Below are 25,106 nucleotides of genomic sequence, written 5' to 3'. Positions count from 1 at the left end.
ACTCGTTGGTCCGACATAGGCTCATAGCCACCGTGACTGCATCAACGAATGTTAGAAACTTCTTCCAGTGCCTTTCACATGGGTGAAAGGCCTATTGCCCAGAACCATGAGGGAAGTAGGCTGCCTCCATCAGCAGCATGCTGATGCTAGACGATGCTCTTGCTTATGGAGAATTACTCTGGGTTTGTTGCTACCCGATGTGAAGGTTCCTCTGTCAGATGGTTGATAGAGGCGACATATGAGACTTCCAGGAGATCGCTATGCTTGCGACTTCAACACACTAGGTTCACATGCAAGAGCGGGAATCACTTGGTTCGAACGAGCTAGACTGTAAAAAGGCATTGATGAACCCAGGTACCGAATGATGCGAAGTGTTCTAGCTTTACGGGACTTGTAAGGAAGGCCCCTAGCCTTTGCTTCGGCGTTAGCTTCCTTGATCGTATCCTAGGATACGATCAAGGAAGCTAACGCCGAAGGCCTCTACACACATTTTATATAAAGTGGCATAAGAACGGCCTGGATCCTGTCGCGAATGGTATTGTGATCTCTATAAGCCGACAGCTTAGCTTCCCTATGGACGTTCATTGAGAAGTGTATTCTTAGGTGAGTAGCGTTTTTAGAGGAAGACCTTGAGCCACCCTCCTAGGCTTCGTCGATGTGTGTTGAATATATGCAATATGAAGTGTCGAAACTCATGCCATTGCCCTCTTCACTCCTAACCTAGTCTATCTCGTGATGTGTGTGAGATAGGCATCTCCCTTGTGTTCTTCCACCGCCACTTCGTCCGTGTCTTCATAACTACCGCGCGACCTTGGGTTGGGAAACAACATCAGGCCCAGAGGCAGGGTTCTGCTCGGCGTGTGCATTCGGGTAGGGCGACTTAGGGGATAAAAAACGAGAGGGCAGATCACAGTGCAGGTCTAGAGTATACATCATCACCACCTCCGGTACCACACCCATAGTCACCGAGAGATCGCTTAATGTCCGACTATCTGTCAACAAGGCCAAGAACCAGAGGCGAAGTTGACAGATATCGTTACTAGTTTGCGGGGTTAGTGAACGTGCCATTCCGGCAATGGAAGAACTTCGCTGTTGCTGAGAGCAAGTGGACATGATTCCTCGTGATTCATTGAAGAGAAAATGACAAAATCAAGCCTGAGCTTCCCACTGAAGTAACTGGCCACTATTGGTGTTTGATAATTATACTTTATTCTATATGCATGAGTGTCTGTGTCGAGCGGCCGGCCGGTGCTGTATTGGAGGTCTTAGATTCCTAACAGGTTAGCACGTTCGTAATGTTGACAATAATGTCACTTGCCGACTTGCTGGACATTGTGCACCGAGCTGTACCAAGGACATCTCTGAGTCTGGAGAGCTGAGAAACTTCCCTCGAAGCTATCTCAGTTCAAGTATTATATCGTCAATGTTCAAAAATATGTAGTCCAATAGGAATGGCATGCTACTCCCAGGGTGGGGGCGTGACTTACGGAATTGTACTGCCATTTAAAACGTGGAAAGCTTAGTATATTACGTAAATTGGGATTGCTGCATTGTTTTATGAAAACTGTCGCTCGAACCGTAAGCTCGGGACAAACTCAGACAAAACCCTGGCAGTAATGAGGCTTAAAGCAGCGCTGCTTGGTTCCGATTTAGGCAGCCCCACCAACTTTCGAATTATGTATCAAAGGTTATCACGTGCTGTCGCGACTCAACTCAACGCTCACGGCGCGGAACACAACCCCCTAACGCGCTGCTTGCCCAAGCTTAGCCCGCGCAGCAGTAATTTGAAACCAAACCGCAGACACCCAACCACGAAATTCGAGACGCAATTGGCGACATAACATCCCGAGTCCGACAATATTTGACCAAGTACTCAAGTGATACCGAATCACGCCAGTTTATTGCCGGTTCTTGCCCGCCATTGTCAGAAAATGTCACGTCAAAAACCTGCCTCCCGCCTAGGGGTCGCAAGAGATGACTCGGACGACGAACTGGGGGTCGATGATTACCCGTGGGAATGGATATACGAATCAGCAGGCGAGATGCAACAGAGCTCTGATAGGGCTGAGTCCGCGCGAAAACGGAAGCGGGACGACCTCTCGGGCAAGATAGTTGGGGCGCGCATGGGAACTTTCGAATGTGGCATTGGCGACTGCGTTTTGCTGAAAGCCGAAGGGTCCTCGAACGAAGCATGGGTCGGCATCATTAGCGAATTCGTGGAAGAAGATGAAGACGGCGACAAGGCGGCCACTTTCCTGTGGTTCTCGACCGAGAAGGAAATCCGGAATCGGGACAAGAAGCGGACGGACTCCCTATGGAACGAGCTCTACATCACGCCTTGGTCAGACGTGAACCCTCTCGCCTCTATAAACGGAAAGGCCATTATCATGTCGCAGCGGAAGTTTACAGTGCAATACCCCAGCGGTAAAATACCACGCAGTTCTTCTGGGTACAACAAGACGTTCGTCTGCCGCAGAGGATGCAACACGAGGACGACAAGCTATACGGAGGAGTTCACCTGGGAGGACATGTACCAAGGGGAAGATGACCTCCCCAAGCTGTTGGAGTTTGTCGAGTCCAAGACTAAAGCAACACGGAGGCGGCAGAAGAAGGTCATTGAGGAGCCGGCATATGTCGCAGAGCATGACGCCCATGACGATGACGAGAAATGGATGGACGACAAGCCCCGGAGCCTGACGGCCACGCCGAGGAAGAAGCAGAAGACGACAAAGGTGGTGACGCCGTCGAATCGTAAACTTGTCATTAAGAAGGCCTTGGAGTTCACTCCCCTTGGCACTCGAATTCTATCTCCGGCCCATCATCAGTCATCCCCCTTCCAGCTCGCGCGAGCACAGCTTCACGTCGCATCCGTGCCCACCAGTCTCCCATGTCGAGAATCCGAGTTCTCTATGGTCTACTCTCATCTCGAAGCTGCCATTACCGACGGATCTGGCGCCTGCATCTACATCTCTGGTACGCCTGGCACCGGAAAAACCGCCACGGTGCGCGAAGTGGTGTCCCGGCTGGACGAGTCCGTGCGGTCCGATGAGCTGGACGACTTCATTTTCGTCGAGATCAACGGCATGAAGATAACGGACCCGCACCAGTCCTATTCCCTCCTCTGGGAGGCGTTGCGCGGCCAGCGCGTGAGCCCGAGCCAGGCCCTGGACCTGCTGGAGCGCGAGTTCAACAACCCGAGCCCGCGCCGCGTACCCTGCGTCGTGCTCATGGACGAGCTCGACCAGCTCGTGACCAAGAACCAGAGCGTCATGTACAACTTTTTCAACTGGCCGGGCCTGCGGCACTCGCGCCTCATCGTGCTCGCCGTCGCCAACACCATGGACTTGCCCGAGCGCACGCTCAGCAACAAGATCAGTAGCCGTCTGGGCCTGACGCGCATCACGTTCCCCGGCTACAACCACGAGCAGCTCATGAAGATCATCCAGTCCCGCCTCGAGGGTGTGCCCGGCAACATCGTCGAGCCCGACGCCGTCCAGTTCGCCAGCCGCAAGGTCGCGGCCGTGAGCGGTGACGCCCGCCGCGCCCTCGACATCTGCCGGCGTGCCGTCGAGATCGCCGAGACCGAAGCCAAGAGCCTTCCGGGCGGTGACACTGGGGAGCCGGGCACGCCCAGTAAGCGGGCCAAGGAGAGGGAGAAGAACGGCGAACCCGAAAAGAAGAAGATGCCCAACGCCAAGGCCGGCCGGGTCACCATTGCGACCGTCAAGCGCGCCATCAACGAAGCGACCACGAGCCCCATGCAACAGTATCTCCGCGCCCTGCCGTACGCCTCCAAGCTGGTCCTCGCTGCGCTGCTCGTGCGGAACCAGCGGACCGGCTTGCCGGATACTACGTTTGGCGACGTCCAGGAAGAACTAAAGAAAGCACTGGTACTGGACTCGACGAGTCGGCGCGTACGTCTGCTTACCACGGGACGGCAAGGCGACCCCGACTCCCGGGCGGACGGCATGTCAGCAGCATGGCGCAAGCAGGACCTCAAGGGCATGGTGCGACCAGCCGGCATCAGTGCCGCTACGATAGATCTCACGGGGACCGGTGTCGTGATATTGGAGGGGCAGCTACCGGAACGGCCGAGCAAGATACGCCTGGCCGTGGGCGACGAGGAGATCAAACTGGCGTTCCGCGACGACCCCGAGATCAGAGCTTTGGGTATAGTGTTTTGATCCTGTGTAGAAAAGAATTACATGAATGCTAATAATGAACCCACCCAATCAATCGCTGTATGAACTCTTGCATTTTATGACTGACCACCATCCGTGGGCTTTTGGTGGCAACTGTCTGTCTCCCTTGTGATTGCTTGCCATATCTCAAAGTCTTCTTCTCGTCTATGTAATTATACAAACGTCGCTGCCAGTAATGCCCTGTCTGTCCCATCCATCTCTTAAAACTTCCTCTGGCCTAAAGTCGGCTTCCACTCCAGGGGGTGAGTCTCTTCCGTGGCCTTCTCGTCCTGTTTCCAGATCTTGATGGTCTTGTCGGCCTCGCCGACGATGAGGCGCATGCCGGTGGCGTCAAAGGTGGAGCTCATGATGCCGGCCTCGGCGTCGAGGGAGCCCGGCTGGGCGATGGAGTCGAGCGACTGGAAGCGGTGGCCCGTCTTCCAGTCCCAGAAGCTCATGGAGCCGTTGTCGCCGCCCGAGAAGAGCACGTCCTCGTTGCAGGCCAGGCTGTTGATGATGGAGTTGTGGCCCTCGAAGTTCTGCATGAAGGCGCCCTCGGGGCACTTCCACTGCTTGATGGAGCCCGTGCTGCCCGTCGCGAAGGTGAACTCGGATGGGTGCAGGGCCAGGGCGCGGACGCCCTTTTTGTGGTGCGTGAGGACGCCCATTGACTTGCCGGCCGCCAGGTCCCACAGCCGCACCGTCGAGTCGAGCGAGCCGGTAATGACTTGCGGGTCGGCGGCCTGGCATTTCAGGTCCGCCACGGTGCCCTTGTGGCCTCCGAGCACGTGGATGTTACTCCTGGTCCGCATATCCCAGACTCGAGCCACACCATCTCTTCCACCCGTAACCAGGACGTCTAGGGTCGGGTGTAGCGCGAGCGTGTAGACACCGCTCAGATGCCCGTGATAATGCCGGATGACCTTGTTCGTTTCTAAGTCCCAACACTTGACCATCTTGTCTTCACCGCACGAGAAGAGGTAAGGATGCCGGGGCGAGACAGCCAGCCCACGGACCGTCGAGATATGGCCGGTGAGGGTCAGTTTCAGATTGCCCGAAGCCAAGTCCCAGATCTTGATGGTCCGGTCGCCGGCACCACTGGCGAACCACTGGTTCCCCGGTTCCACCGCCAAGCTCCTCACCCAGCCCAAGTGTCCGGATATGACTCTCATCAGCTTCCATGGCGGGTGCCAGTCGGGCTTGACCATATGCGCCTGGGCTCGAGCGACGCTCAGGGATGTGGTCGGGTTGTTGTCCCCCCTCGCCGTCTGCGCGAACGGCGTGGATTTGGTCCTCTGCACGAGGGCGGTCGAGTTCATGGCCGAGCCAGGCCCACCGCCGACGGCCTTCTTCTCCTCGATCCCTTCGATCAGCTTCATCGTCTTCTGCTCCTCGCCGGCGGCGGCACCCCCTCGGCCGGTGCAGCGGCAGCCTTTCCCTTCTTCTTGTTACGCGCCGCGCTCAGTGCGCTGGCCTGCTTCTGCGCCAGGGCCGGGGGCAGCTCGCGTACGTGTGCATATTCGGCGTTCAGGCGGACGGACAGGGCCGTCTTCTCGAGCTCGGTGTCGGTGCTCAGCCTTTGGCGCTTCCTCGACGAACTCCCCTCGGCGTCGGCAAAGAGCGATTTCGATTGTCGCGCGTTGTTGTGCACCAGCGCCTTGAGGTCGGGCTGTGCTGCGACCTCCATGTTGGCTGGATGAATACGCCGCGTCGTCGCGCGCGTCACCAAATCGTACTGCTTGTGTTGCTGGGATCTGACGGTGGTGTGTTCTTGACGACTGCAGTTCGTATCGAGAATGGGGACTGAGGAACCAGTGCAGATTGGACGGACTGAAGGATTAAAGTCGAAGATCAATGGTGGGTTGATTACTGAAGATTGAAGACAGGCTTCTTTAGCTGTCGGCTACAGGTATTGATGTACATCATAAAACTTCATGAATTTACCTAGTTCGGCGGACGGTCCTGTCTCCACATAACACCTCTCTACTTGTAGCCAGGTCGGAGCTCAAGTCAGGTCCCCCCCACACCCGCACCCACCAATTGATATCACTGTGACTTGCATTGATGGATGGCCAAGAGCAAGAAGACCGTCGCTGATGAACCACTTGATTGAGAATAAAAAAAAAGAATACCTACCTGGTAAAGCACCTCTGCCTCAAGATTTCAAGTAGGGCCAACCATTTGGGGTTTCTCATATCTCAGTTGCCTCACAAACGTTGGTGAGTCGAGGTTGGCGTGGCCCGCAGCTGCCTGCAGCTAACTTGACTAACAAACGGAACAGTGAAGACAGTCAACATCAGATCATTGGGAATTTCAAGATAGAACAACGAGTCTCCGTGTCTGCTCAATTCCCGTACAACTCAGTGAGAGACTAACTATCTCATCGCCCATCATGGATACCGACACAAAATATGCACTACACGCCGCAGCCCGTGAGGGAAAGTGTACGTTGCCACTCCTTTGACTCTCTGCTTCTCCCATGCCCGCATTGTCACTAACATGCTTTCGTAGTGAGGGTCGTGGAGGCCTTGTTGAATGTACGTATTAAGAGCCAGTGAGAAGACCTTTTTTCGTCATCAGAGTGCTGAACCGTATCATCGTCGCCAAAAAAAAAAGGCAGACCCAAAGCAAGCACGCAAAAAGGACGATGACGGCCGTCTGCCCATCCACTGGGCTGCTTCTTCCAACCAGCTCGAGATCGTGCTGCTACTGTCACAACAGAAGGATTTTGACCCGGACGTAGAGGTAAAACCCCCCTCCACAATACCTTTCTCTGGGTGGCTTTGATTAAAGAGAAGCCTGTCGTCAGGATGATATTGGCTGGACCCCCCTCATGATTGCGGCCAGTGTCAAGGATAACGAAAAGCTGGTTGAGCTCCTCCTCTCGAGAGGCGCCGACGTCAACCAGACTAGTGAGTCCCGGCCATCCTCCTTATTCGGGGATATATAAATATATCCCATCTAGTTTGTTAGGCGAACTTGAACTAACACGATACACAGACCACAATGGCCAAGTACGTACATCCTTCGCCCCGATAGCAAGTCGTGCATGAGCGTGAATTCATGCATACTTACACACTACCCAGACGGCGTTGCACTTCGTGGCGTCGAAAAGCAACCTGGAAGTAGCCCGCCTGCTGATCGAGAGCAAACCCCCGGCCTCGGCCCGGGTACGAGACAAGCGCGGCCAGTACGCGCTGCACCGGGCCGCCGCAGTCGGCTCCGTGCCCATGGTGAACCTCCTCATCAAGACCAAGAGCCCCCTGAACGCCACCGACAGCTCGGGCTACACGGCTTTGCACCATGCCGTTGCCGAGGGACACGGTACGTAACATGACATCCCCGCACGTGCAATACCAGCAAAGGAAAGACGGTGTTTCAATTTTGCTGAGACTAGATATGCCAAACATAGGCGCCACTGCTGTAGCACTGCTGAAGGCAGGAGCCGATACCGACAAGCGTGACTCGGACGGCTTGCTAGCTCTCGATCTTGCCCCAGACAAGGAAGTAGGTTCTAGCCAGTATTAGCCACGCTATGGTGGTGGAACGTGACTAAAACTTCTGGCGAATATAGGTGCGCAAGTATATCGAACGCGAGGCGGAGAATGAGGGCATTGACTTATAGATGAGATCTTGCAAAGGGTAAGCGACTACATACCATCAAAGGCGGTCGTGGTAGGCTGGATGGAGTCAGGTATCATGGCGTGGCTGGCTATAATAGACAAAGGCACCTCTACTACTGCTACTACTACAACTATTTGATTGTACGCTCCACCAAGTCCCTGTACATGGCCTTGACGTCGTCGACGTCCGCCCGTAGCTCCTCGACCAGCTCGCTCTTCTCCCCGAGCATCTCCAGCGTGGTCTGGTATCTATCGTTGATCTCCGCCACCTTCTTTTCCAGATCCTCCACCTTCTTGGTCGCCGTCTTGCCGGACTCGACCTCTTTGATGAGCGTGACGATCTCGGCCCTCGCCTCGTCGCGCTGGGCCGATATGCGCGCCAGCTCCTCCTTGGCCGCCACCCGCTCGCTCTCGAGCCGCCGGACCGCGGCGCTCATCCTCTCCACGAGCTGCACCGACGGGCCCGCGCCGGCGGTCGAGACGGAAACCACATCCTGCATCATGTTGTGAGGCGAAGTGGGCGTCTCCATGTTGTCAAACGAATCCTCGCGCTCGAGACCGGGATGCGGGGTCCCGGTGGGCGACCTTACCAGCTCCTCGCCGAGCAACGGTGGTGGAGTCCCTGTAAGCCGAGGGGGGCCTGATAAGATCGAGGGCCGTGAAGGGAGCTGGTGCGAGGGCCTCCGGGCCGATAGCGGGCGCTCAATGGAGAGGGGGTCTCCATTACTCGACGGTGCAGAGGGCTTGCGGAATTTAGTAGACAGGCTTTGCAGGCCGAGGTAATCGGTACTGAAGGTTCTCTGTGTGGCTGAGAGTAATGGCGACGCTGGCCGGCTGTTGTTGTTTCGGAGGGCAACTTCATCCAACCAGGGCCGGCGATCGGCCCCTGCCCTATCCAGTGTCTCCTCCTTCCAGGTCGATTTCTGCTTTTCAAAGTCGGCTTTTGCTTCGGCTAACGCGGCCTCGGCTTCCTCTGCCCGCTTGCGGAGGGACTCTATTTGGGATTGGTGATCAGACAAGTCTTTTTGCACACTGGGAAGCTTCGTCTTGGCTTCTTCCAATTCTTCCTCCTGGCGTTTGGCGCGTGAAGCCTGCAGACGGGTTAGTTGATGTGCAAATTAGGTGAAAACGGGGGTGGCGAAGTGAGTTTGTAGACTTACTGCTTCGCGAGCCTTCCTCCGCATCTCCGACTCCCGTTTCAACGCCTCATCTCTTTCCTTTTCTAAACTGGCAGCTCGCGCTACCAACGATGCTTCCATACCTTGCCAGTTCTCACTCGCTATCGAGTACTGCGTTTGTAACGTCTCGATCTGGCGAAGAAGTTTAGCCTGTGCGTCACCGACAGCCCCTGACGAGGCTTCCTCGGCTGTGGCGCGAAGAGCCTCCAGTTTGCTCTCAAGAACCTGTACCTCTCCTCTCAGCTCCAGCTCAACAACACGTGCTCGCTCAGATGCCCTCTCGGACTTTTCCTTCAGCTCTGCAGCTTGTGCTTTTGCTCTGTCCGCAAAGAGATTTTTCTCTACTTCTAGGGTCGCCACGGTCTCCTCTAGCTCTTTGATCTTCGCCTGGCCAGCTTCTCGGACTTGGTCATTGGACTTAGCTGCCATGCTCTTGGCTCGCTCTGATTCCTCCTGAACCTGGGACTTCAACTCTGCTATTGTCGCATCTTTGGAAGCTATGGTAGACTTCAGCTTGTCCACGTCCTTCTTCAGCTGGGAAATGGTCTTTTGCGACTCGTCATTGGCCTTTTTCACCCCGTCGGCAGCATGTACAGCATCGCGAAGGCTGCTGAGCTCCTGCTCTGTTTTTGCGCGCCACATCTTCTGCTCGTTAGCCTCTTTCTCGTCGGCGGCTATCTGGGCACGAAGTTTTTTGATAACAGTGCGAAGTTTTTGTTCGTTACCCGCAAGCTTTTGGCCTTCTTCCAGCAAGCCTGCGATCTGCTGATCTTTCTCCGCCAATTTCTTTTCCGGGCTGCCGCCTGGCGCAGAGGACGCATCTTTCCGCGCCGACTCTGCTGCTTCACGGGCCAGGTACTGCAATTTGGCTTGCAGGGCGTCTACCTGTTCGACTTGACTATGGAGCTCCTCTTGGTGTTGTGTTTGAGTCTCCTCCAGCCTCTTTTCTAGCTCGTGTATCCGCTTCTCGTAAAGATCCAGAGAGGATACCATTCTTTCGCTTGCCGCAACGCTGATGGAGACCGTATCGTTTCTCTTGTGACGTGCAGAAATAGCTGGCGTTTCGCCGCTCTCCGGGCGTTCTTCTTGGACCGACGGCCGCGGAGACTCTTGCGGGGTTACCGGGACATTGGATGCCTGTGTTGTTGTTTGCGACTTGTCTTCCTCCTTTCCAGGTTTGATCTCATCCTTGGTCGTACTGGGGTCATCCTTCGATAGGTCGGATCGCGGCGCTTGTGAGGCAGCATCTGCGCCGCCAAGGTCTACGCTCGCACGGGGACTTTGTTTCGCGGAAGAGGTTTCGAGGCTGGTCCGTTGGGTTCGAGCAGGCGACGCCTCTGAACGAGGGCTTCCACCGGCCGAGGCAGCATTTTTGGCGGCAACGGCCCTCGCCAGTCTCTCTTGTAGTCTATCATTGGCCGTCTTGGCCGGGGTTGTAGTGGTTTTGTTTGTCGACGCTGCAGACGCAGGGCGCGAAGGCGGTTGCGATGATGCCTTCCCGTTGGCTTCCTCCTCGGCCAGGATGTTGTCGAGTCGCGATTCGACGTTGGCAACGGCCTGGGACAGGAAGGAGCCCCATTTCGAGGATTTTGCTGGAGCAGACATGCTGACGACTCTTATCTCGGCTCCAGACCGGGTGCCTGGATGGTACTGGGAAAGTGCCGTGGTTTGTGCGTCGTATTAGTTGGCGTCATGTACAAGGGTCGTAGGCGAACAAGGTCGATTGCAATAGCGGCGCATCGTTTATAGGAGCCGGATCAGAGGTGGGACTTGAAGTTGGCTGGGCTCAGGGCTCAGGTGCGAGGCCAACGTGTGTGAGGCCAACGTGTGTCACGATGATCTGAAAATGTCTTGCTGGCCTCAAAGTTCTGACAAGCGAGTTGCAAGTGGTCTTACGTTGCGGCCGGGTGCGATTGCGTGTCCCAGGAGCCGGTACCGAGAACACGTTGCGCACTCTCCCTCCCCCTCGAAATCCCCTGTGATGAAACAGACAATTGACTGCCCAGTTCCGGCCAGAGTGAGCGGCACGCACTGCTCTGCTTCTCCTGTGAAGCTGTCGGGTGTAAATGCAATAAGTGACTGGCTGCCTGGTCTCGTCAATCTACCATCCAAGTTGTCAGGTACTTTGGTTCATTAGGTCAATACCGGACTGACGTGACTTTTCCCACCCGGATGGATCGAAATCCAACGTTTGGTACGTACCCTGCCTACAAATTGATGGGTACCTGGCCGTGCTAGCAGCCTGGGTCTTAGGTACATGTAGTGCTTAGGTGCGAGCTGAAGACCAGCAGCCAAGTCCAGGCTGACTGAGATGAGAACTACCGTAGGTGTTCACCAAGACCTACTTCACCTACCTACTATACCTAAGTACCCAAGGTATCTACTTGCACTCACCACTGGTGGCCTAGTCACCTGGTGGCCTGCAGTACGTGAGCAATGCACCAGAGTACTGTACTGTACGGAGTTGGAGCCTTTGAGGCTCCCGCTTCATGCTCCGGATGTCAAGCCGAGAAGTAGACACTACCTAAAGCTGCACGCAGTACATAGAGTCGGTCGTCATCGAACCGACGTCGGCACCTGTTAATCATTCAAAATAATACATAGAGTAGGTAGTTAACGTGTAGAAATGAGAGCGTGCACCAACCATATATCATATCGGTGCTCGTGAATGACGCAAAAACCATCCATCAGAATTGATTTTGATACAAATAGGCCAGGCTGCCGGCTTTACCTACATGTACCCGTTTAGGTGGTCCGTTACATCAAATCGAACGAGTTAATCTAGCTGGGTTGGGGTCCCATAAGTAAATTGTCCTCCCGATAGGTACATACTTATGCAAAGGGGGGGCGGAGAGAAAGAAAGAAAAAAATGCTACGTACGTATTATGCATGGTCTTGAAGAATACCTACCGCCTGCGCTTGCATATCCGCCTGATGTAAGCACGCTGATGACGATCTATTGGTCCTCTTACATCGGCGCCTTGGTTTGACCAAATGAATGCCTTTTTCACTGGAACCAGGACTGGGCTAGAGACTGGAGTCTGCCGTGTCTCCGTGCCTGGACTCTGCTTCCTACGCAATCGGTCAAGTCAGGTTTGACACAGGCAGGGCCCGCAACTACCAGGCATGACTTACTTGTACTTACTTGTCCTGCCATATGTACATGTGCCCGCGTCGGATGCCTCGGTTCATAGCGAAACCTCCTAAATATTTCATTTTCTGATGCCATATCGAACAATTGACTTCCTATGTACCTCACCGTCGCCGCTTTGCTGAGTCAATGGTTCGAAAAGCCCAACGGAACTAGAGTTCATAAACTGTAAAGTTGGAGCCTCTGCAATCCTCCGGGGGGCACGCAACACACTCCCGCCCGCTCTCTTTTTCTCGCGCGGCCTCGGCGCCAACAACTCAAGCCGACGCAGGGAAATCCGTTTCCTTGTTTCCAAGTCGAAAACCAAGCCGCCACTTGAGAGACCCGTCTCTGTCTCTACTGCCGGTGCTGTTTGTTTGGCTTAGTATAGGTAGACGGCACAGGAACAAGGCTCCCTACCGAGCCTACGCTATCAGGGATCCCCAGTCTCACCCTCCGTGCTAAAACTCACATCATTGCATCTGCACTTTGAGCAGGAGTAGTAGCAACCGCCTACGATGGACGCTCTTTTCTCTCTTGGAATACCCTACCGAGAGCCGGGGCTCGAGGGTTGGTGGGGAGAAAAGACCGTAACCCTGAATTTCTGCGAAGAGGTAAGTACACGCATCTATATCCCGACTAGTATGCCCCTATTTGGTACTGATCATCCTTGCAGGACTATGTGATGAACCATTATGTCGCCGAGGTTTGCAATGTAAGTGGCCCGGACAGCCGACGATGGGGTCAATCAAGCTAATGAATGTCGTTCGCTCTGCAAAAGACCGTAACGAATGCCCTCTTCATCTGGTTAGGGTATAAAGGCATAAGAGATTGCATCAAATATTCCCACCCTTGGATATTCTTTGTCGCCTTCATGGGCTACACAGTAGTCGGTTTTGGCTCGACCTTCTTCCACGCCACCCTGAAATGTAAGTTTCCGTCTGGATCTCACTCATCGTCCAGGGCGAGTCGTACAACGGTATCCCCGGTCTAACTAGCCGACTTTAGACCCCATGCAGTTGGTCGACGAGCTTTCCATGATCTATACAACATGCTTCATGTGCTATGCGACCTTTTCTTACGGGAGAAGCAGGGGTATCTCGGCTGTGCTGGGTGTGGCTCTACTCGGCCTCTCCTATTACATCACAGAGAGATACTACCGCACCAAAGATCCCCAGTTCCACCAGGATGCGTACGGCATCCTGACTGCCATTGTTGTATTCTCAAACATGTACATCATCGAGAAACAAGTACGACCGGCTCTCAAGGCGCGGCAAGAGAAGAGGGCCCCGAACCCCGCCATACCGTCAGCCGACGCCACTGTCAACGAGATGTGGGCTATGGTTATCACGGGTCAGTAGTCCGGAACCATATCTGCATATGCTCATACTGACCTTTCTGGCACAGGTCTCACCATCTTCTTGGGAGGATTCTTGGCCTGGAACCTGGACAACATATACTGCCAAACCATTACCAGATGGAGACGCCAGATTGGGCTTCCGCTCGCCATGTTGCTAGAGGGCCACGCCTGGTGGCATCTGATGACAGGAGTTGGTGGTAAGTAACCTTCGCTGCGACCATTTGCTTTGTTGAACCCCCCCAGTGCACATTCTTTGGGAGATCTTGGGTTACCGACTGACTTCAATGACTAGCTTACTACTACATCTCCTGGCGCGTATGGATCCATCGCTGCCTTGACGGAGACGAAGACAAATTCCAGTTGAAATGGCCCTCTTTGTGGCGGATGCCTGAAGTTGTTGCCATTCAAGAACTCCAGAACGGTCACACCGGCCAGAACGGCGCAACATCCAAGAAGCATCAGTGAACAACTCTCCAATCGCCGTCTAGGCCATCGAAAGCAAGGGGTAGAGCCCCTATAACAAGAGCATACTGGCACACACAGAGAATATAGAAGAAGTCGAAGGCGGGACGACTATGGGCCGCTTGTGCGCTATCTACCAGGGGTAGGGACAGAGGTACTGCCCAATAAGATTATAGAGGAACTGTATACCCGTCTATAGATCTCCTAGACACTGATATATAGAACTTGGTAAAGCTATAGTTGGGGGATTACATATCGGATAAGACAAAAAGGCCTTAAGGAAATAAACAGCATAACACCACCAAACTGAACCAAATGCTGCATAACGCAGTTATGGAGCAGTTACAGGCTTTTATCGCCGTTTACTACGACTGACACTTGGGCAGTGAGTATGCTCATTGATGCTCGAACAAGCAGTGACATCAGGACAGTGCGCCAGCTACGCCAAGCACGGCGTTTCACACTGTCTGCAGCTAAGCTACCAGATCAGCAACCCCCACCAACAAAACCACCACCCCATGCATCATCTATCTGCCTCGTCAATAGATAGAGCCTCACGCAACCCCCAATAACACAGGTACCCGGAAATTCTATAGAACAGATACCTGGCTGTGCGTGCAAGATGTCAATCTCCAATGAGGCGCTTCAGAAGGTATGACACCTCCCGATACAGCCTGATTTAAAAGGCCACAGCATCAAAAAGAAAGCCACCCAACTGACCGAATGTGTTTTACCGGTGAAATCAGCTGGTGCGGGAGATTGAAACCCAGTCCGTCGTGGCCCAGCAGCAGATAGCCCTCGTCCGCACCCAGCAGGCCTCGAAGCAGCGGGAGATGCGGATGGCGCAGCTGACCAAGAGCGAGATCGCGTCGCTGCCCAAGGACACCGGCGTCTACGAAGGCGTGGGCAAGATGTACGTTTTACGTCGATGCACCAACTTGACTCTACCCTCCCGGACCTGCTAACCACGGAGAGCGCAAACAGGTTCGTGGCGCTGCCTGTCTCGAATCTCAACGAGAAGCTGGACAGCCAGATCACCAATGCGCAGAAGGATGTCGAGGGGCTCGGCAAGAAGCTGACGTCGCTCGAAATCACCCAGAAGAACAGCAAGGAGCACATCGACAGGATGCTCCGGGGCAGTGCTGCGGCGGCCTCGTGAGATGGGATGGCTACTACTCACTTACCGGACGGAGCGAAATATAGCGCCCCGACAGCACTCGGTCAAGCAAGGAGAGCAAACACCTGGGCTTCCGTCTCGTTCGTCACGCCCTATCCAGCGGTATATTGATTACCAAACCATTCACGGTAGTACCGCTGGCATGCATGATGAGATTGAAGAATGTATCAGGCCGCGCTCGCATGTGCAGCAAACCATGCTCTTGGCGGAGGAGGAGTTAGCAAGCAAGCAAGCAAGCAAGCAAACAGGTTCATGTATTCCCGTTTCATTACGGCCAGGAAGTTACAGTTCGCGCTGCCAGTCTACAAGTTTGACGAGGGCATGAAGTCCTCATAGAGTGGGTGGGGGCGCATCGCCATCACCAGCATAGCTCCTATCAATCGAATCTGTCGGTCACTACAAGTTTATGTAACAAGCAAATGGAGACGCCCATGGCCCTTGCTTGTCCCAAAGCGATTCGCCCAGCTCCCAGCAAACCACTATAAAATTGTGCAAGTGCTTATCTTGTACAAAATAGGATGACGGCTACGCGGCACGTGGACACCATGCAGCCAGCGGGTAGGTCTCAGATCCGGAGGGACACGAAAATGAGCAGAGAGTGAGGGGAAAGAGAGACACGGTGACAGGTAGTATCACCAAGAAAGGAACGATGCCCCAAGCACCAAGTGCCGGTCTAGATTTCTGTTACTCTGTACTCCGTACTCCGTAGCCAGACGAGACTACGGATAGAGTGTCTCTCAACCCAATCTCTCCGTTTTCAATCAGGCCGCCAGCGAAACTTATTGACCATCGTTTGTGGCGGAGAGGTCACGGGCTCGCCGGCATGCGACGCCGTTTTAACTCTGCATCAGCCTTGTGAGACGGTCTGTTGTCTGCTCTCCTCTGAGCGGTCTATGAATCTACCTGCAGAATTTACTCCCTACGCATACATTAGCGAGGCATCAAGCATGCGGATTGATAGCCAGGACTTCTCTCACTGGTAGGCATTATTAATGACATTACGAGTCGCCGGTCGAGACAGCAACAACTCACCAAGTCGGCCCCTCCAGCAGGCTCCAGAGGCCCCAGAGGTTCTGCCAGAGGCTCCAATGGCTCCAATGGCTCCAATGTCGCGAACATGGCCAAGCTCATTGCTCACGGCTCTTTCCAGCCCCCAAAATTTGACCCTCCATGATTGGGTCTTGGCTTCGCTTTGCTGCCCGTCTTTGCGTGCGTCCGCTCCTGCCAGGTTCCCCACTCGCCGCGCTACTTTGCAACAACTCAGCCCTTCCTGCTGGGTTTCTTCACTAGCGCTCACGCAGGAAGAAGCTATTTTTGGGCCCCCAGCCAGCCAGCTCCTCTCTCACCTCTCACCTCTCACCCAGGATGCACTCACTATCTTGGGACCTTAGCCAGTAACTTAAGACCTGGTGAGTCCGTTTCTGACTAGAGCTCCTTACGAGAGACGTACCACCTTGCGCCGCCTCTTTTGCCTCTCCCGGCCTTCTGATAGGGCCTCTCGCCCACCCCCTGGCCCGTTGCATCCCAGTGCATCCATCCAGCCAGCCAACAAAAGCTGAAGTTTTGGGCGTGGGTGTATGTGTGTGTGTGTGTGTGTGTGTGGTGGCAGGCATGTACATATGGCATGTATGTAGGTGCGTCTGCCACCCGATCGTCGCCCCACCCCTGCTCGCTCGCCTATGTATGTATGTATACCGACATTGGGAGTGAGTGAGTGAGGGAGGCCAGGAAGCCATGCCAGGCGCCAGGCGGTTTTGCTCTGTCGCCCTTAGACTCAGGCGCCAGCCGTAATGGCCGTCCATAGTACCGGTACTATTCTCATGCAGGGCAGTAAGATGAGGGACCTTCTGCTGCATATCGTGTGGCGCAAGATGCCTGCCGTTCCCTCCCTCCCAGACGAGGAGACCAGTCATGTCGGTAGCGTGAGTGTGTCAAGTATGGGTATGTAAGTGTTATGCAGCTTGTCTGTCCGCTGTTGGCTCCGGCCTGATAAATGGGCAGTGGCACCCCGCTTATGGGATTTCTGACCCTATTGCTGACATTCTTTTTCTTCATTCCTCCCTGCCCCCAACCCAACCCAATCTCAATCTCAATCTCCTCTTACCTTTGCCAAATCTGATCATTTTACTGTGATCACGAGCTTCAGCTCCAAATAAAACCGCCTCTGATTTGACTCGGGGGAGCTTCTCACCCCTCTATATATACAAACCTATACCTTGGGTGGATTTCGTGTGGGGTTACACTTACACATAGTTGTACAAACTCACCTATTAGCTGCTGCTGGCTGCTTCTGCTGCCACTGCCACTACCACTGCCCACCATGAGCAGATACAGAAACTACTCCGACGATGACTCGGACTTCGACGTCCACATCTCGCGCGAGCATCATCGCGCCAGATCTCCTGCACCAGCCCGAAACCCTGTCAACTATGTCCAAGCCCGGCCGGCGGAGCGCCGGCCCTACTGGGAAGAAGACCAGCGCGACCGGTTTCTGGTGCCGACGCAGGAGCGGACCGTCGTGACCACCCGCTCCCGCTCCCGAGACCGTCGCTCTCGCCGGGACAGCTCCCCCATGTCGTCGCCACCGCGACCAGCACCCCAGCAGGCCGGACCCCCCGTCATCATCAACAACCGCATCTACAACCACTCAGACGAGTCCGAGTCCGACTCTGACTCATACTCGTCGGGCTCGCGGCGCCGGCGCCTGCAGGTGGCGGCCCCTCGCCGTTCGCGCTCACGGGCAGGCTCCTCTACTTACTACCGCGAGCGCGAGCGCGAGCGCGAGCGGGACGGCATTGAGGATGCGCGCCGAGAGTACGAGCGCGAGCTGGAGCTGTCAAGGCGCCAGTACGACCTGGAGCATGTACAGAAGGAGCTCCAGGAGATCAAGCTGAAGGAGAAGATCGATGCCGACGAGCGCCGAGTGCACAAGTCGGTCAAGGAAGAGGAGGAGCTGCGCGCCGCCAAGAGGGAGCTCGACGAGATCCGGCGCACGCGGCAACGCGAGGAGGACGAGCGTCGTATCAAGCAGAAGCTGGAGCTGCAGCGCCTCAAGGAGGAGGAGGAGGCGCTCGCCGAGAAGAAGCGCCGTGACAAGGAGGCCAAGGAGGCCGTCGAGCGTTACAAGAAGGAGGAGGCAGAGCGTGCGCTGAAGGAGAAGGTCGAGGCCGAGAAGCGCGACCGCGAGTATAAGAACAAGATGCAGGAGCAGCTCCTCAAGTCGGGCCTCAGCGAGAAAGAGATCAACGCCATCCTCGCCGGCAAGAAGATCGAGAAGGAGGAAGAGAAGAAGAAGAAGAAGGAGAAGGAAGAGGCGATGCAGCCACACCAGCATTATACCCACCAGCCATACCCTCAGCAATACCCCCAGCAGTACCCTCAACCATACCCTGCCCAGCATGAGCATGAGCGCCCGACTTACACCAAGATGGCGCGGAGGCATTTGTCGCTGGAAACGCTGCGGGTGTACGGCATGGATTATCAGATGGATCATGTAAGTCGGAGACACACCATGGGCCCTCCCATTCTCACCCCCACCTCCCACAATATCCCCGGCAGAAGCCATGGTGAGGTCATTACTAACGTGCCTTTTCTTCGCCCACAGGACCCTGAATACGTCCTGATCAAACGCTGGGTACCCGAGACCGAGCAGGACATGCTCTGGCGCCATACCAAAATCATTCGCGAGGAGCGAAACAGCAAGCTTATCATGACCATCAAAGACAAGGAGCACCGGTCCAAACATCTCGAGCCCGAGTTCGAATGGGTGCGCAAGAAGGAGAGAAGACGAAGCAAGTCGCCTTCTTTGCTGATGTATCTTGCCGGCGCCAAGCCTGCGTGAAAAAGGGGTAGCGGATAGATTAGAATGAACAATTAGGCCTTGTTTCGAGGAGTTGGGGAACGATTTATGCTTTTGTTTTCCGGAGGGCACCAATTCACCCACGACTATTTCCTGCTTCTTCTGCTATCCACGTAGGGATATATGCCTTTCTGTGGAGGTGAAACCTTGATGACGAGAATCGATGAGATGAGAGCTGGGGAAGATTGGGTATATTGCTTGTTGTAGATGGCCTTTCTATCTTCTGAGGCCTCTCTCATGAGGAGAGGGCCTAGCAGCAAAAACTTCTATTGAGGAGAAGGGTGGGTGCGAATGTATGGCTTCGCTTAGGTCTCGCCGCTTTATAGTGTTAGTACATTATTATACATGTCCGCTCTTCTCTATTCGCCTGTGGCTAGCCCAAGTCGTTTCGGCCCTGCGGACCAGCTCTTCATACAGCATCCAAGCGAGCGCTGAGCTGATGGCTTTGCGAGTCATGCGCAGCGCCAGGCCATCATACAGGGCCCTCACCCCTTCCTCTGTCACCATCTTCCGTGCTGCTTGCAGTGTGTTCCGATAGTCGTGCGGCTGCAGCTGAATGCGCGTCTTGATGGCGTCGAATGGGTTGGTCAGGAACGAACAAGTCGCACTGGCCATGGCGCCCGAGCTGAAATTGATCGACGCCGAGAGGCTTGAGCCCATCGTGGTCGCAGCCGTCGCCGCTAAACCTTTCTCGTCCCTTTCCGCCTTGCTGGAGAAGGCACTGAGATGCTTCTTGAATTGCTCGTAGAATAGCACGTAGAAGCCGGCGTACGGCGCATCCCGTACTGCCGTGGCGCCGAATCCGGAGAAGAAGCCGCGGAGCCGCTCTGTTCTGTAAATATCCCGGGCGGCGCCGGCCAGGGACTTGTAGGCGTATAGGTTGGATTCGTAGCGGACCTTGAGCACGGTCAAGGGCATCAAGACGAAGCCCGCAAATGCTCTCGCCGCGGCACCGGACATGAGGTTGGCCGAATGAGATAATTTGGGGAGGGACGAGGAGTGCGAGCCAGAGCCCGAGATCGGCGGGGCGACATGTTGGCGGATGGTGTTGAGGGTGGTGAAGTAGACTGCGGACCCGAAACCCGTACGCAGCGTCGAGGGAACAGTGCCCCTCCAGAAGGCGGCTACGGCATTGGGCGACTTGGCGATCTCGCGGATCGTCGCACGTATCGACTGCGACCCGGATTGCTGGACCCGGGTCTTTAGAAGGTCGATGGGCTGCAGCAGAATGGCACCGGATGTTCCGGAGGATAGGCCGGCCAAGAAATGAAAAGCTAGGCAGACAATCAGCTCAGGCTCACCAGCTATCCGCGACGAAAAAGGCCCCACGATCGTTTGCAGAGGCCGGTTGGGACTTACATTTGCTCGAAGAAGACCTGTTGGTGCCAGGGCTTTGCGACATCTCGGGCTCAGTCCTGCCGAGGCAGAGGTCGTTCAAAGGAACAGGCCCATTCGTTTCGCAAATTCGGGGGAAAAGACTGCACGGAAACAGCCGTCCAGTTCAGCGTCCCAACAAAGAGCAGCTGAGCCCGTCAGTCAGAAAAGGCAACGCTTGGAGGAACTTTGCGAATATTATGATGCGGGCAAGACGTACTTTATTTAGCTTCATATTCCTTCCCACAACCAACTACCTATTGAAAAGTTAAAGTGGGACCCAAAGCTGATGTCATGCATTGATTGACTGCAGCTACCCGTTCGCTATACACATCTAATGCATAATTACATGTACATGCACACAATATTGAAGTTATGTAAACACGCCGTGCTTATAGGGGTGATGATCAGCCTAAAGTCCTCGGCCTTATGAGCGTCTCTTTTGAATGAGTATATTCACACATACCATGATTCGAATCTAGGTCAGCCTTACATATGTAGTATCCTCATTGGATCAGGTGACATTTTCGAGACTGTTGCAAGTCGTCCGTCCCATCGATACACGTACGGAGGGTTAAAAAATGTAACAATTGGCCAGCTATCCAGGTTTCTTAAGCCTTGATGGCGATGTCCGGGTTGCTTTTGTTTTCTTTGGAGCCCACTATAGACTCCAGACGGCCAGCCATGATGCGATGGCGTTTGACAACCTCGACCCATTCTTCTTCTTGCTCTTGCCCTACGTCCAAGCTGGCGAGCATGACACCAAAGTCGCCCCCTAGTCTGCCTAAACTCCCTGCACAGTAGAGGACCTGGGTCAGCAGGCTGTCCCGTGAGGTCTGGTCCTTGACGTTCGGCAAGTATATTCGCAGAGTTTCCATGAGCATTTCTACCAAATGGAAAGGAAACGTCGCAAGTGCCGATGGCATTGGCTGTAGAGGATCAAGGTCCCCTTCTTTCGCCGCCGCCGCCGCCGCGGCGCCCGCTTGGGGATTGGTGGCAGGAAATATGCTCCTAAACATGGACACTATCGCGAAACTCTGCTCCCTGAAAATTTCAATGTAGCGTTTGAGATAGCGCTCTGTCTGCTGCCTACCAGACCATGCACTGCCAGTTGAGGCCTGCTGTTGGCGTGTCTTTTCCTGGTCTGCCAGGTCTCTCAGCGGCTCCAGAGCAGCCAGCATATTCATGAGAGTGGCTAGACGGCACACGAGAAATAGCGCTCCGAGGCCACCACCATTGCCTGCCGCACCAGCGGGGTCCAGTTCTGGGATGACTCGACGGAGCCAGCTTATGGTGCGCAGCGCAGAGGCAAGCTTCAACCCAGGTCCTCTCAGACTGGAAATCAGATTTATAGCCATGGTTTGCATTACCTCTTCCGCCTGTGTCGACACCGAGACGACCAGATGAGACTCCGGATACAGGGAGTGGAGTCTCCGGATATGGCCATTGAGATCCAGGGCAGGTGTGTAGTTGGCAGCAGCAGACGAGGAGCCGGTGGTTATGGCAGAGGAGAGAAGGGTGGGGAGCTCAAGTACGTCTACGAGCCTTTCGACATTTCTCGACAGCAGCAGAGCACGTTTGCGGGAATTCAGCATCTCGTTCTCGCCAGACTTGTGGTAAGTAGTGGAGAAGCGTACTGCCTCGTTGTCCAGCTTCGGTATTGCCGACTTCAGGTCGCTTGTAGAGGCGGCCAGGGCCGGCAAGGCAGTCCGCAGATTGGCATGGTTTGAAGCCGATTCTATGATGGTCTTGTGCGACCTCTTGGATAACGCTTGCAAAGTGAGAAGCAGAGAATGTGAGGTCTGGGCCAAGGCCTGAGGCTGTTCCGACTCGAGGGCCGAGAGCGGCGATGAGGCCAAGCTGGTGAGGTACTCCAAGGCAGCAGGCCCGGCGTTGGGCACGGAGCTCTGTCCTCGCCCGGCTGGCCGCAGCAGATCATATAGCAAATCCGCCATACTGTGTGATCTCTAGCCTGGACTTACTGGCGCAGTACGCGATAGTCCGGGATCGCTAAACGATCCAGAGCCCAGTTCGCCCGCGCCCCGATGATCCAGCCCGGCGGCGATGAAGCAGGCTCCTTTCTTGGCAGAAGTCAAGCAGTCGTGACCCTCAGCAGCAAATGACCTCGCCGAGGGATGTATGCCGAGGCAGGCTGACTTGGATTAGGCCAAGTCGGTGGGCCCTAGCATGCAATCCAACCGGCTCAGTCAGTGTGTAGAATGCGCAGATAGTCTGCCCAAATGAGATATGGTTTTCTTTAGGACGGCATGAATGCGCCGCGGTGATCTCCTGATGGGTTGTCAAGCGATAGGCCGCAATCGCGAGGTTGTAACGTGACCTTTGTCGACGCTATGTTTCAAGGGTCATCTGGATCTGCGTGCAGCCAAATGCTCGGGCATCCAACGGGATGACAGCTAAGCCATTGGGGGGAGGGCGAGGGGAGCACAATGCAACCCCCACTTCGGCGGTAAAGCTACAGGACAGCCGCATTTTCTACTTGGCCTACCTGCCCTGTAGCGAGAAGCCCCAGGTACTGCTGGCAGCATCGGGGTCACTGTACGGCAGAGGTCCCCTCTATACAAAGTAACCTGAGCTAGGAGTTAGGTGAGTGCTAGCTCTTAGCGTCCCAACAATTTGAAATTCACATGGGAAAGAAACCACGGTTGCGGCTGCAGTCAATCAATTAAGGGAAACAGACCTCCCCCCCCATATTATTACCTACCTACAGTATGTACAGTACGACAGTCTGGTCAGTCAGAGACAAGCAGACAGCCTAACCTACATACATACCGACTGACAAGGTACCACCGAGTAAAAAAAAAAGACAATATTTGTTTTGACATCACACACCACAACGTGCCGCCGACCTGGAAAGAGTGTAATAAACATGGCTGTGAACTGATTCTGCCACGCTTTCTTCTCTACTAGCCGCGTCATGCTTTAGACTTCTTCCATTAGTGGGCTTTCACTTGACCTTGTCGTGGGTAAGCTGTGGAAAACCCTAGGCACGCGATCCACGTCTCAGGACCTACCGGTAGAGGAGTCCACCTTCTCTCTGCCAGTCGTCGGTCGGTTTTGTCTCACGTCCCAACGGCGGCTGTCCAACTTCTTTAAAAGTTATCATCGCGTCGCAACATCCACCCTGCGCCTACTCGGGAGCTCCCTCTTATTTCTCTGTCTTCTGGGCACTAGGTAGACTAGCAGTTCCACCCGCCTCTGCTTTTCTTCAGCCTTCTTCTTCTCCTCGCCGTCACACCTTGCCGTGGCCGACTCGACCCAGCTCAACCCCCCCCCGTATACTGCATACCTATCTTACAACTGCGTGCCGCGTGTACTACGTGCCAAATATAGCCAGTTTCGATCGCGGACCGAAGGCTTCTGCGTTGGGCGCACAATCCCCACACCCGCCTGAGTGCGACACCAGCGACCAGACAACCGTTCGAGCACAACCGCCTATTCCACGATGCACGATCCGTTCCCGATAGCGCCCTTCCCGTGGCTGTCCCGGGCTGTCCAGCCCGTGGCCGACTACTTCGGGCTTGTGACCTTGCCCCTACACATCCACGAGGTCATACTGGCAGCTATGCTGTACCAGTTCGTCTTCTACTTCGTGGCGCCCAACCTGTCGAATTACCTGGTGCCGGTTCAGTACAATGCCTTGTCAAAAAACAGACAGATGAACTGGAATGTCCATATCGTGTCTTTCGTGCAGAGTAGCATGATCAATGTTCTGGCGCTGTGGGTTATGTTCGCAGATGACGAGCGCTGGGAGATGGACACTCAGGAACGCGTCTATGGTTATACGGGTGCTGCGGCCATGATCCAGGCTTTGGCTGCAGGGTATTTCCTGTGGGATCTCCTCGTCACCCTTTCCAACGTGCAGGTATTCGGCGTCGGGATGCTGGCTCACGCCATCAGCGCTTTGCTCGTATATTCGTTCGGATTCGTAAGTCTTCATCCATCCTCTAGGCTGTGAGCCTGCCCGAGAAGATCCCAATGCTGATACGTCGGTTTCCACAGCGTCCCTTCGTCAACTATTACAGCACCACCTTCATTCTTTGGGAGCTTTCGACGGTCTTCCTCAACATCCACTGGTTCTTTGATAAGCTCGGCTTGACTGGCACCAAGGGCCAGCTCTACAACGGACTTGCTCTCATCTTCACCTTCTTCTGCTGCCGTCTCCTCTGGGGAACCTACCAGTCTTACCAGGTGTCCAAGGATGTCTACGCTGCAGTAACCGGCAAGGTATCGTATGTGCCTACAACCTCCGAGGTTGCCCAGGATCTCACGGTTCCTATGCGTTACGAGTCAACCATGCGATTCGTAACCGAGGACTCCCACGTTCCTCTGTGGCTAGCAGTCATCTACCTGGGCGCCAACGTCACGTTGAACTCGCTGAACTTCTACTGGTTCTTCAAGATGCTCGACGCTGTACGTAAGCGATTTGACCCCAAGGCCAAGGAGGAAGCAACCGAGAAGACCGATAAGACCGACAAGACCGGCAGTGTTACAACTGGCGTAGATGTAAAGGCGGAACTCAAGGGACGCCCTCGGAGACGAACAATCCTCGATGGCGAGGAGGAAGGCGAACATCCTCCACCCGGGATCTGATGCACTGGCCCTCTATAATATAGTTGGAAAGTACGGCTTGTGGGCGGGCATGGGAATTGGGTGGCCGTTGGCTATCGATTTTTGCCGGGGATGGGCATTTCCTCTTTTGACACGGTGGACGGATGATGTTTGTTCAGTGTGAAACTCGAAT

The 25,106-nt window shown here is 54.8% G+C and overlaps 10 protein-coding genes across 10 annotated transcripts; 6 read left to right on the top strand and 4 right to left on the bottom strand.

The window, feature by feature from the left end:
• Positions 1-1,931: 1,931 nt before the first annotated feature.
• PG985_006696 (uncharacterized protein) lies at positions 1,932-4,184 on the top strand (the record flags this gene model as incomplete). The annotated part of the gene is made up of 1 exon (XM_066826465.1): positions 1,932-4,184. The coding sequence occupies one exon, from the start codon at positions 1,932-1,934 to the stop codon at positions 4,182-4,184; it is 2,253 nt and encodes a 750-aa protein (XP_066686072.1).
• Positions 4,185-4,402: 218 nt separating this feature from the next.
• On the bottom strand, positions 4,403-5,868 carry PG985_006695 (pleiotropic regulator 1; the record flags this gene model as incomplete). Its single annotated transcript, XM_066826464.1, has 2 exons — positions 4,403-5,613; positions 5,634-5,868. 2 exons carry the CDS (start codon positions 5,866-5,868, stop codon positions 4,403-4,405), a joined length of 1,446 nt encoding a protein of 481 aa, XP_066686071.1.
• Positions 5,869-6,573: 705 nt separating this feature from the next.
• On the top strand, positions 6,574-7,806 carry PG985_006694 (ankyrin; the record flags this gene model as incomplete). Its single annotated transcript, XM_066826463.1, has 8 exons — positions 6,574-6,625; positions 6,693-6,718; positions 6,762-6,926; positions 6,991-7,093; positions 7,182-7,195; positions 7,268-7,505; positions 7,594-7,688; positions 7,756-7,806. The coding sequence occupies 8 exons, from the start codon at positions 6,574-6,576 to the stop codon at positions 7,804-7,806; spliced, it is 744 nt and encodes a 247-aa protein (XP_066686070.1).
• Positions 7,807-7,935: 129 nt separating this feature from the next.
• PG985_006693 (uncharacterized protein) lies at positions 7,936-10,587 on the bottom strand (the record flags this gene model as incomplete). Its single annotated transcript, XM_066826462.1, has 2 exons — positions 7,936-8,895; positions 8,965-10,587. 2 exons carry the CDS (start codon positions 10,585-10,587, stop codon positions 7,936-7,938), a joined length of 2,583 nt encoding a protein of 860 aa, XP_066686069.1.
• A 2,043-nt stretch (positions 10,588-12,630) lies between these two features.
• PG985_006692 (alkaline phytoceramidase) lies at positions 12,631-13,937 on the top strand (the record flags this gene model as incomplete). Its single annotated transcript, XM_066826461.1, has 6 exons — positions 12,631-12,726; positions 12,789-12,827; positions 12,894-13,041; positions 13,121-13,465; positions 13,520-13,669; positions 13,765-13,937. 6 exons carry the CDS (start codon positions 12,631-12,633, stop codon positions 13,935-13,937), a joined length of 951 nt encoding a protein of 316 aa, XP_066686068.1.
• Positions 13,938-14,556: 619 nt separating this feature from the next.
• On the top strand, positions 14,557-15,093 carry PG985_006691 (uncharacterized protein; the record flags this gene model as incomplete). The annotated part of the gene is made up of 3 exons (XM_066826460.1): positions 14,557-14,586; positions 14,681-14,847; positions 14,919-15,093. The coding sequence occupies 3 exons, from the start codon at positions 14,557-14,559 to the stop codon at positions 15,091-15,093; spliced, it is 372 nt and encodes a 123-aa protein (XP_066686067.1).
• A 2,338-nt stretch (positions 15,094-17,431) lies between these two features.
• PG985_006690 (uncharacterized protein) lies at positions 17,432-18,952 on the top strand (the record flags this gene model as incomplete). Its single annotated transcript, XM_066826459.1, has 1 exon — positions 17,432-18,952. One exon carries the CDS (start codon positions 17,432-17,434, stop codon positions 18,950-18,952), a length of 1,521 nt encoding a protein of 506 aa, XP_066686066.1.
• Positions 18,953-19,309: 357 nt separating this feature from the next.
• PG985_006689 (uncharacterized protein) lies at positions 19,310-20,372 on the bottom strand (the record flags this gene model as incomplete). Its single annotated transcript, XM_066826458.1, has 2 exons — positions 19,310-20,244; positions 20,330-20,372. 2 exons carry the CDS (start codon positions 20,370-20,372, stop codon positions 19,310-19,312), a joined length of 978 nt encoding a protein of 325 aa, XP_066686065.1.
• A 583-nt stretch (positions 20,373-20,955) lies between these two features.
• PG985_006688 (uncharacterized protein) lies at positions 20,956-22,299 on the bottom strand (the record flags this gene model as incomplete). Its single annotated transcript, XM_066826457.1, has 1 exon — positions 20,956-22,299. The coding sequence occupies one exon, from the start codon at positions 22,297-22,299 to the stop codon at positions 20,956-20,958; it is 1,344 nt and encodes a 447-aa protein (XP_066686064.1).
• Positions 22,300-23,807: 1,508 nt separating this feature from the next.
• On the top strand, positions 23,808-24,955 carry PG985_006687 (uncharacterized protein; the record flags this gene model as incomplete). The annotated part of the gene is made up of 2 exons (XM_066826456.1): positions 23,808-24,290; positions 24,365-24,955. The coding sequence occupies 2 exons, from the start codon at positions 23,808-23,810 to the stop codon at positions 24,953-24,955; spliced, it is 1,074 nt and encodes a 357-aa protein (XP_066686063.1).
• Positions 24,956-25,106: the final 151 nt, after the last annotated feature.

This window comes from Apiospora marii (assembly GCF_038362585.1).
Source record: "Apiospora marii strain CBS 49790 chromosome Unknown utg000004l_segment0_segment0, whole genome shotgun sequence".
Taxonomy (NCBI): domain Eukaryota; kingdom Fungi; phylum Ascomycota; class Sordariomycetes; order Amphisphaeriales; family Apiosporaceae; genus Apiospora; species Apiospora marii.
This window is presented reverse-complemented; position numbering and strand designations above follow the sequence as displayed.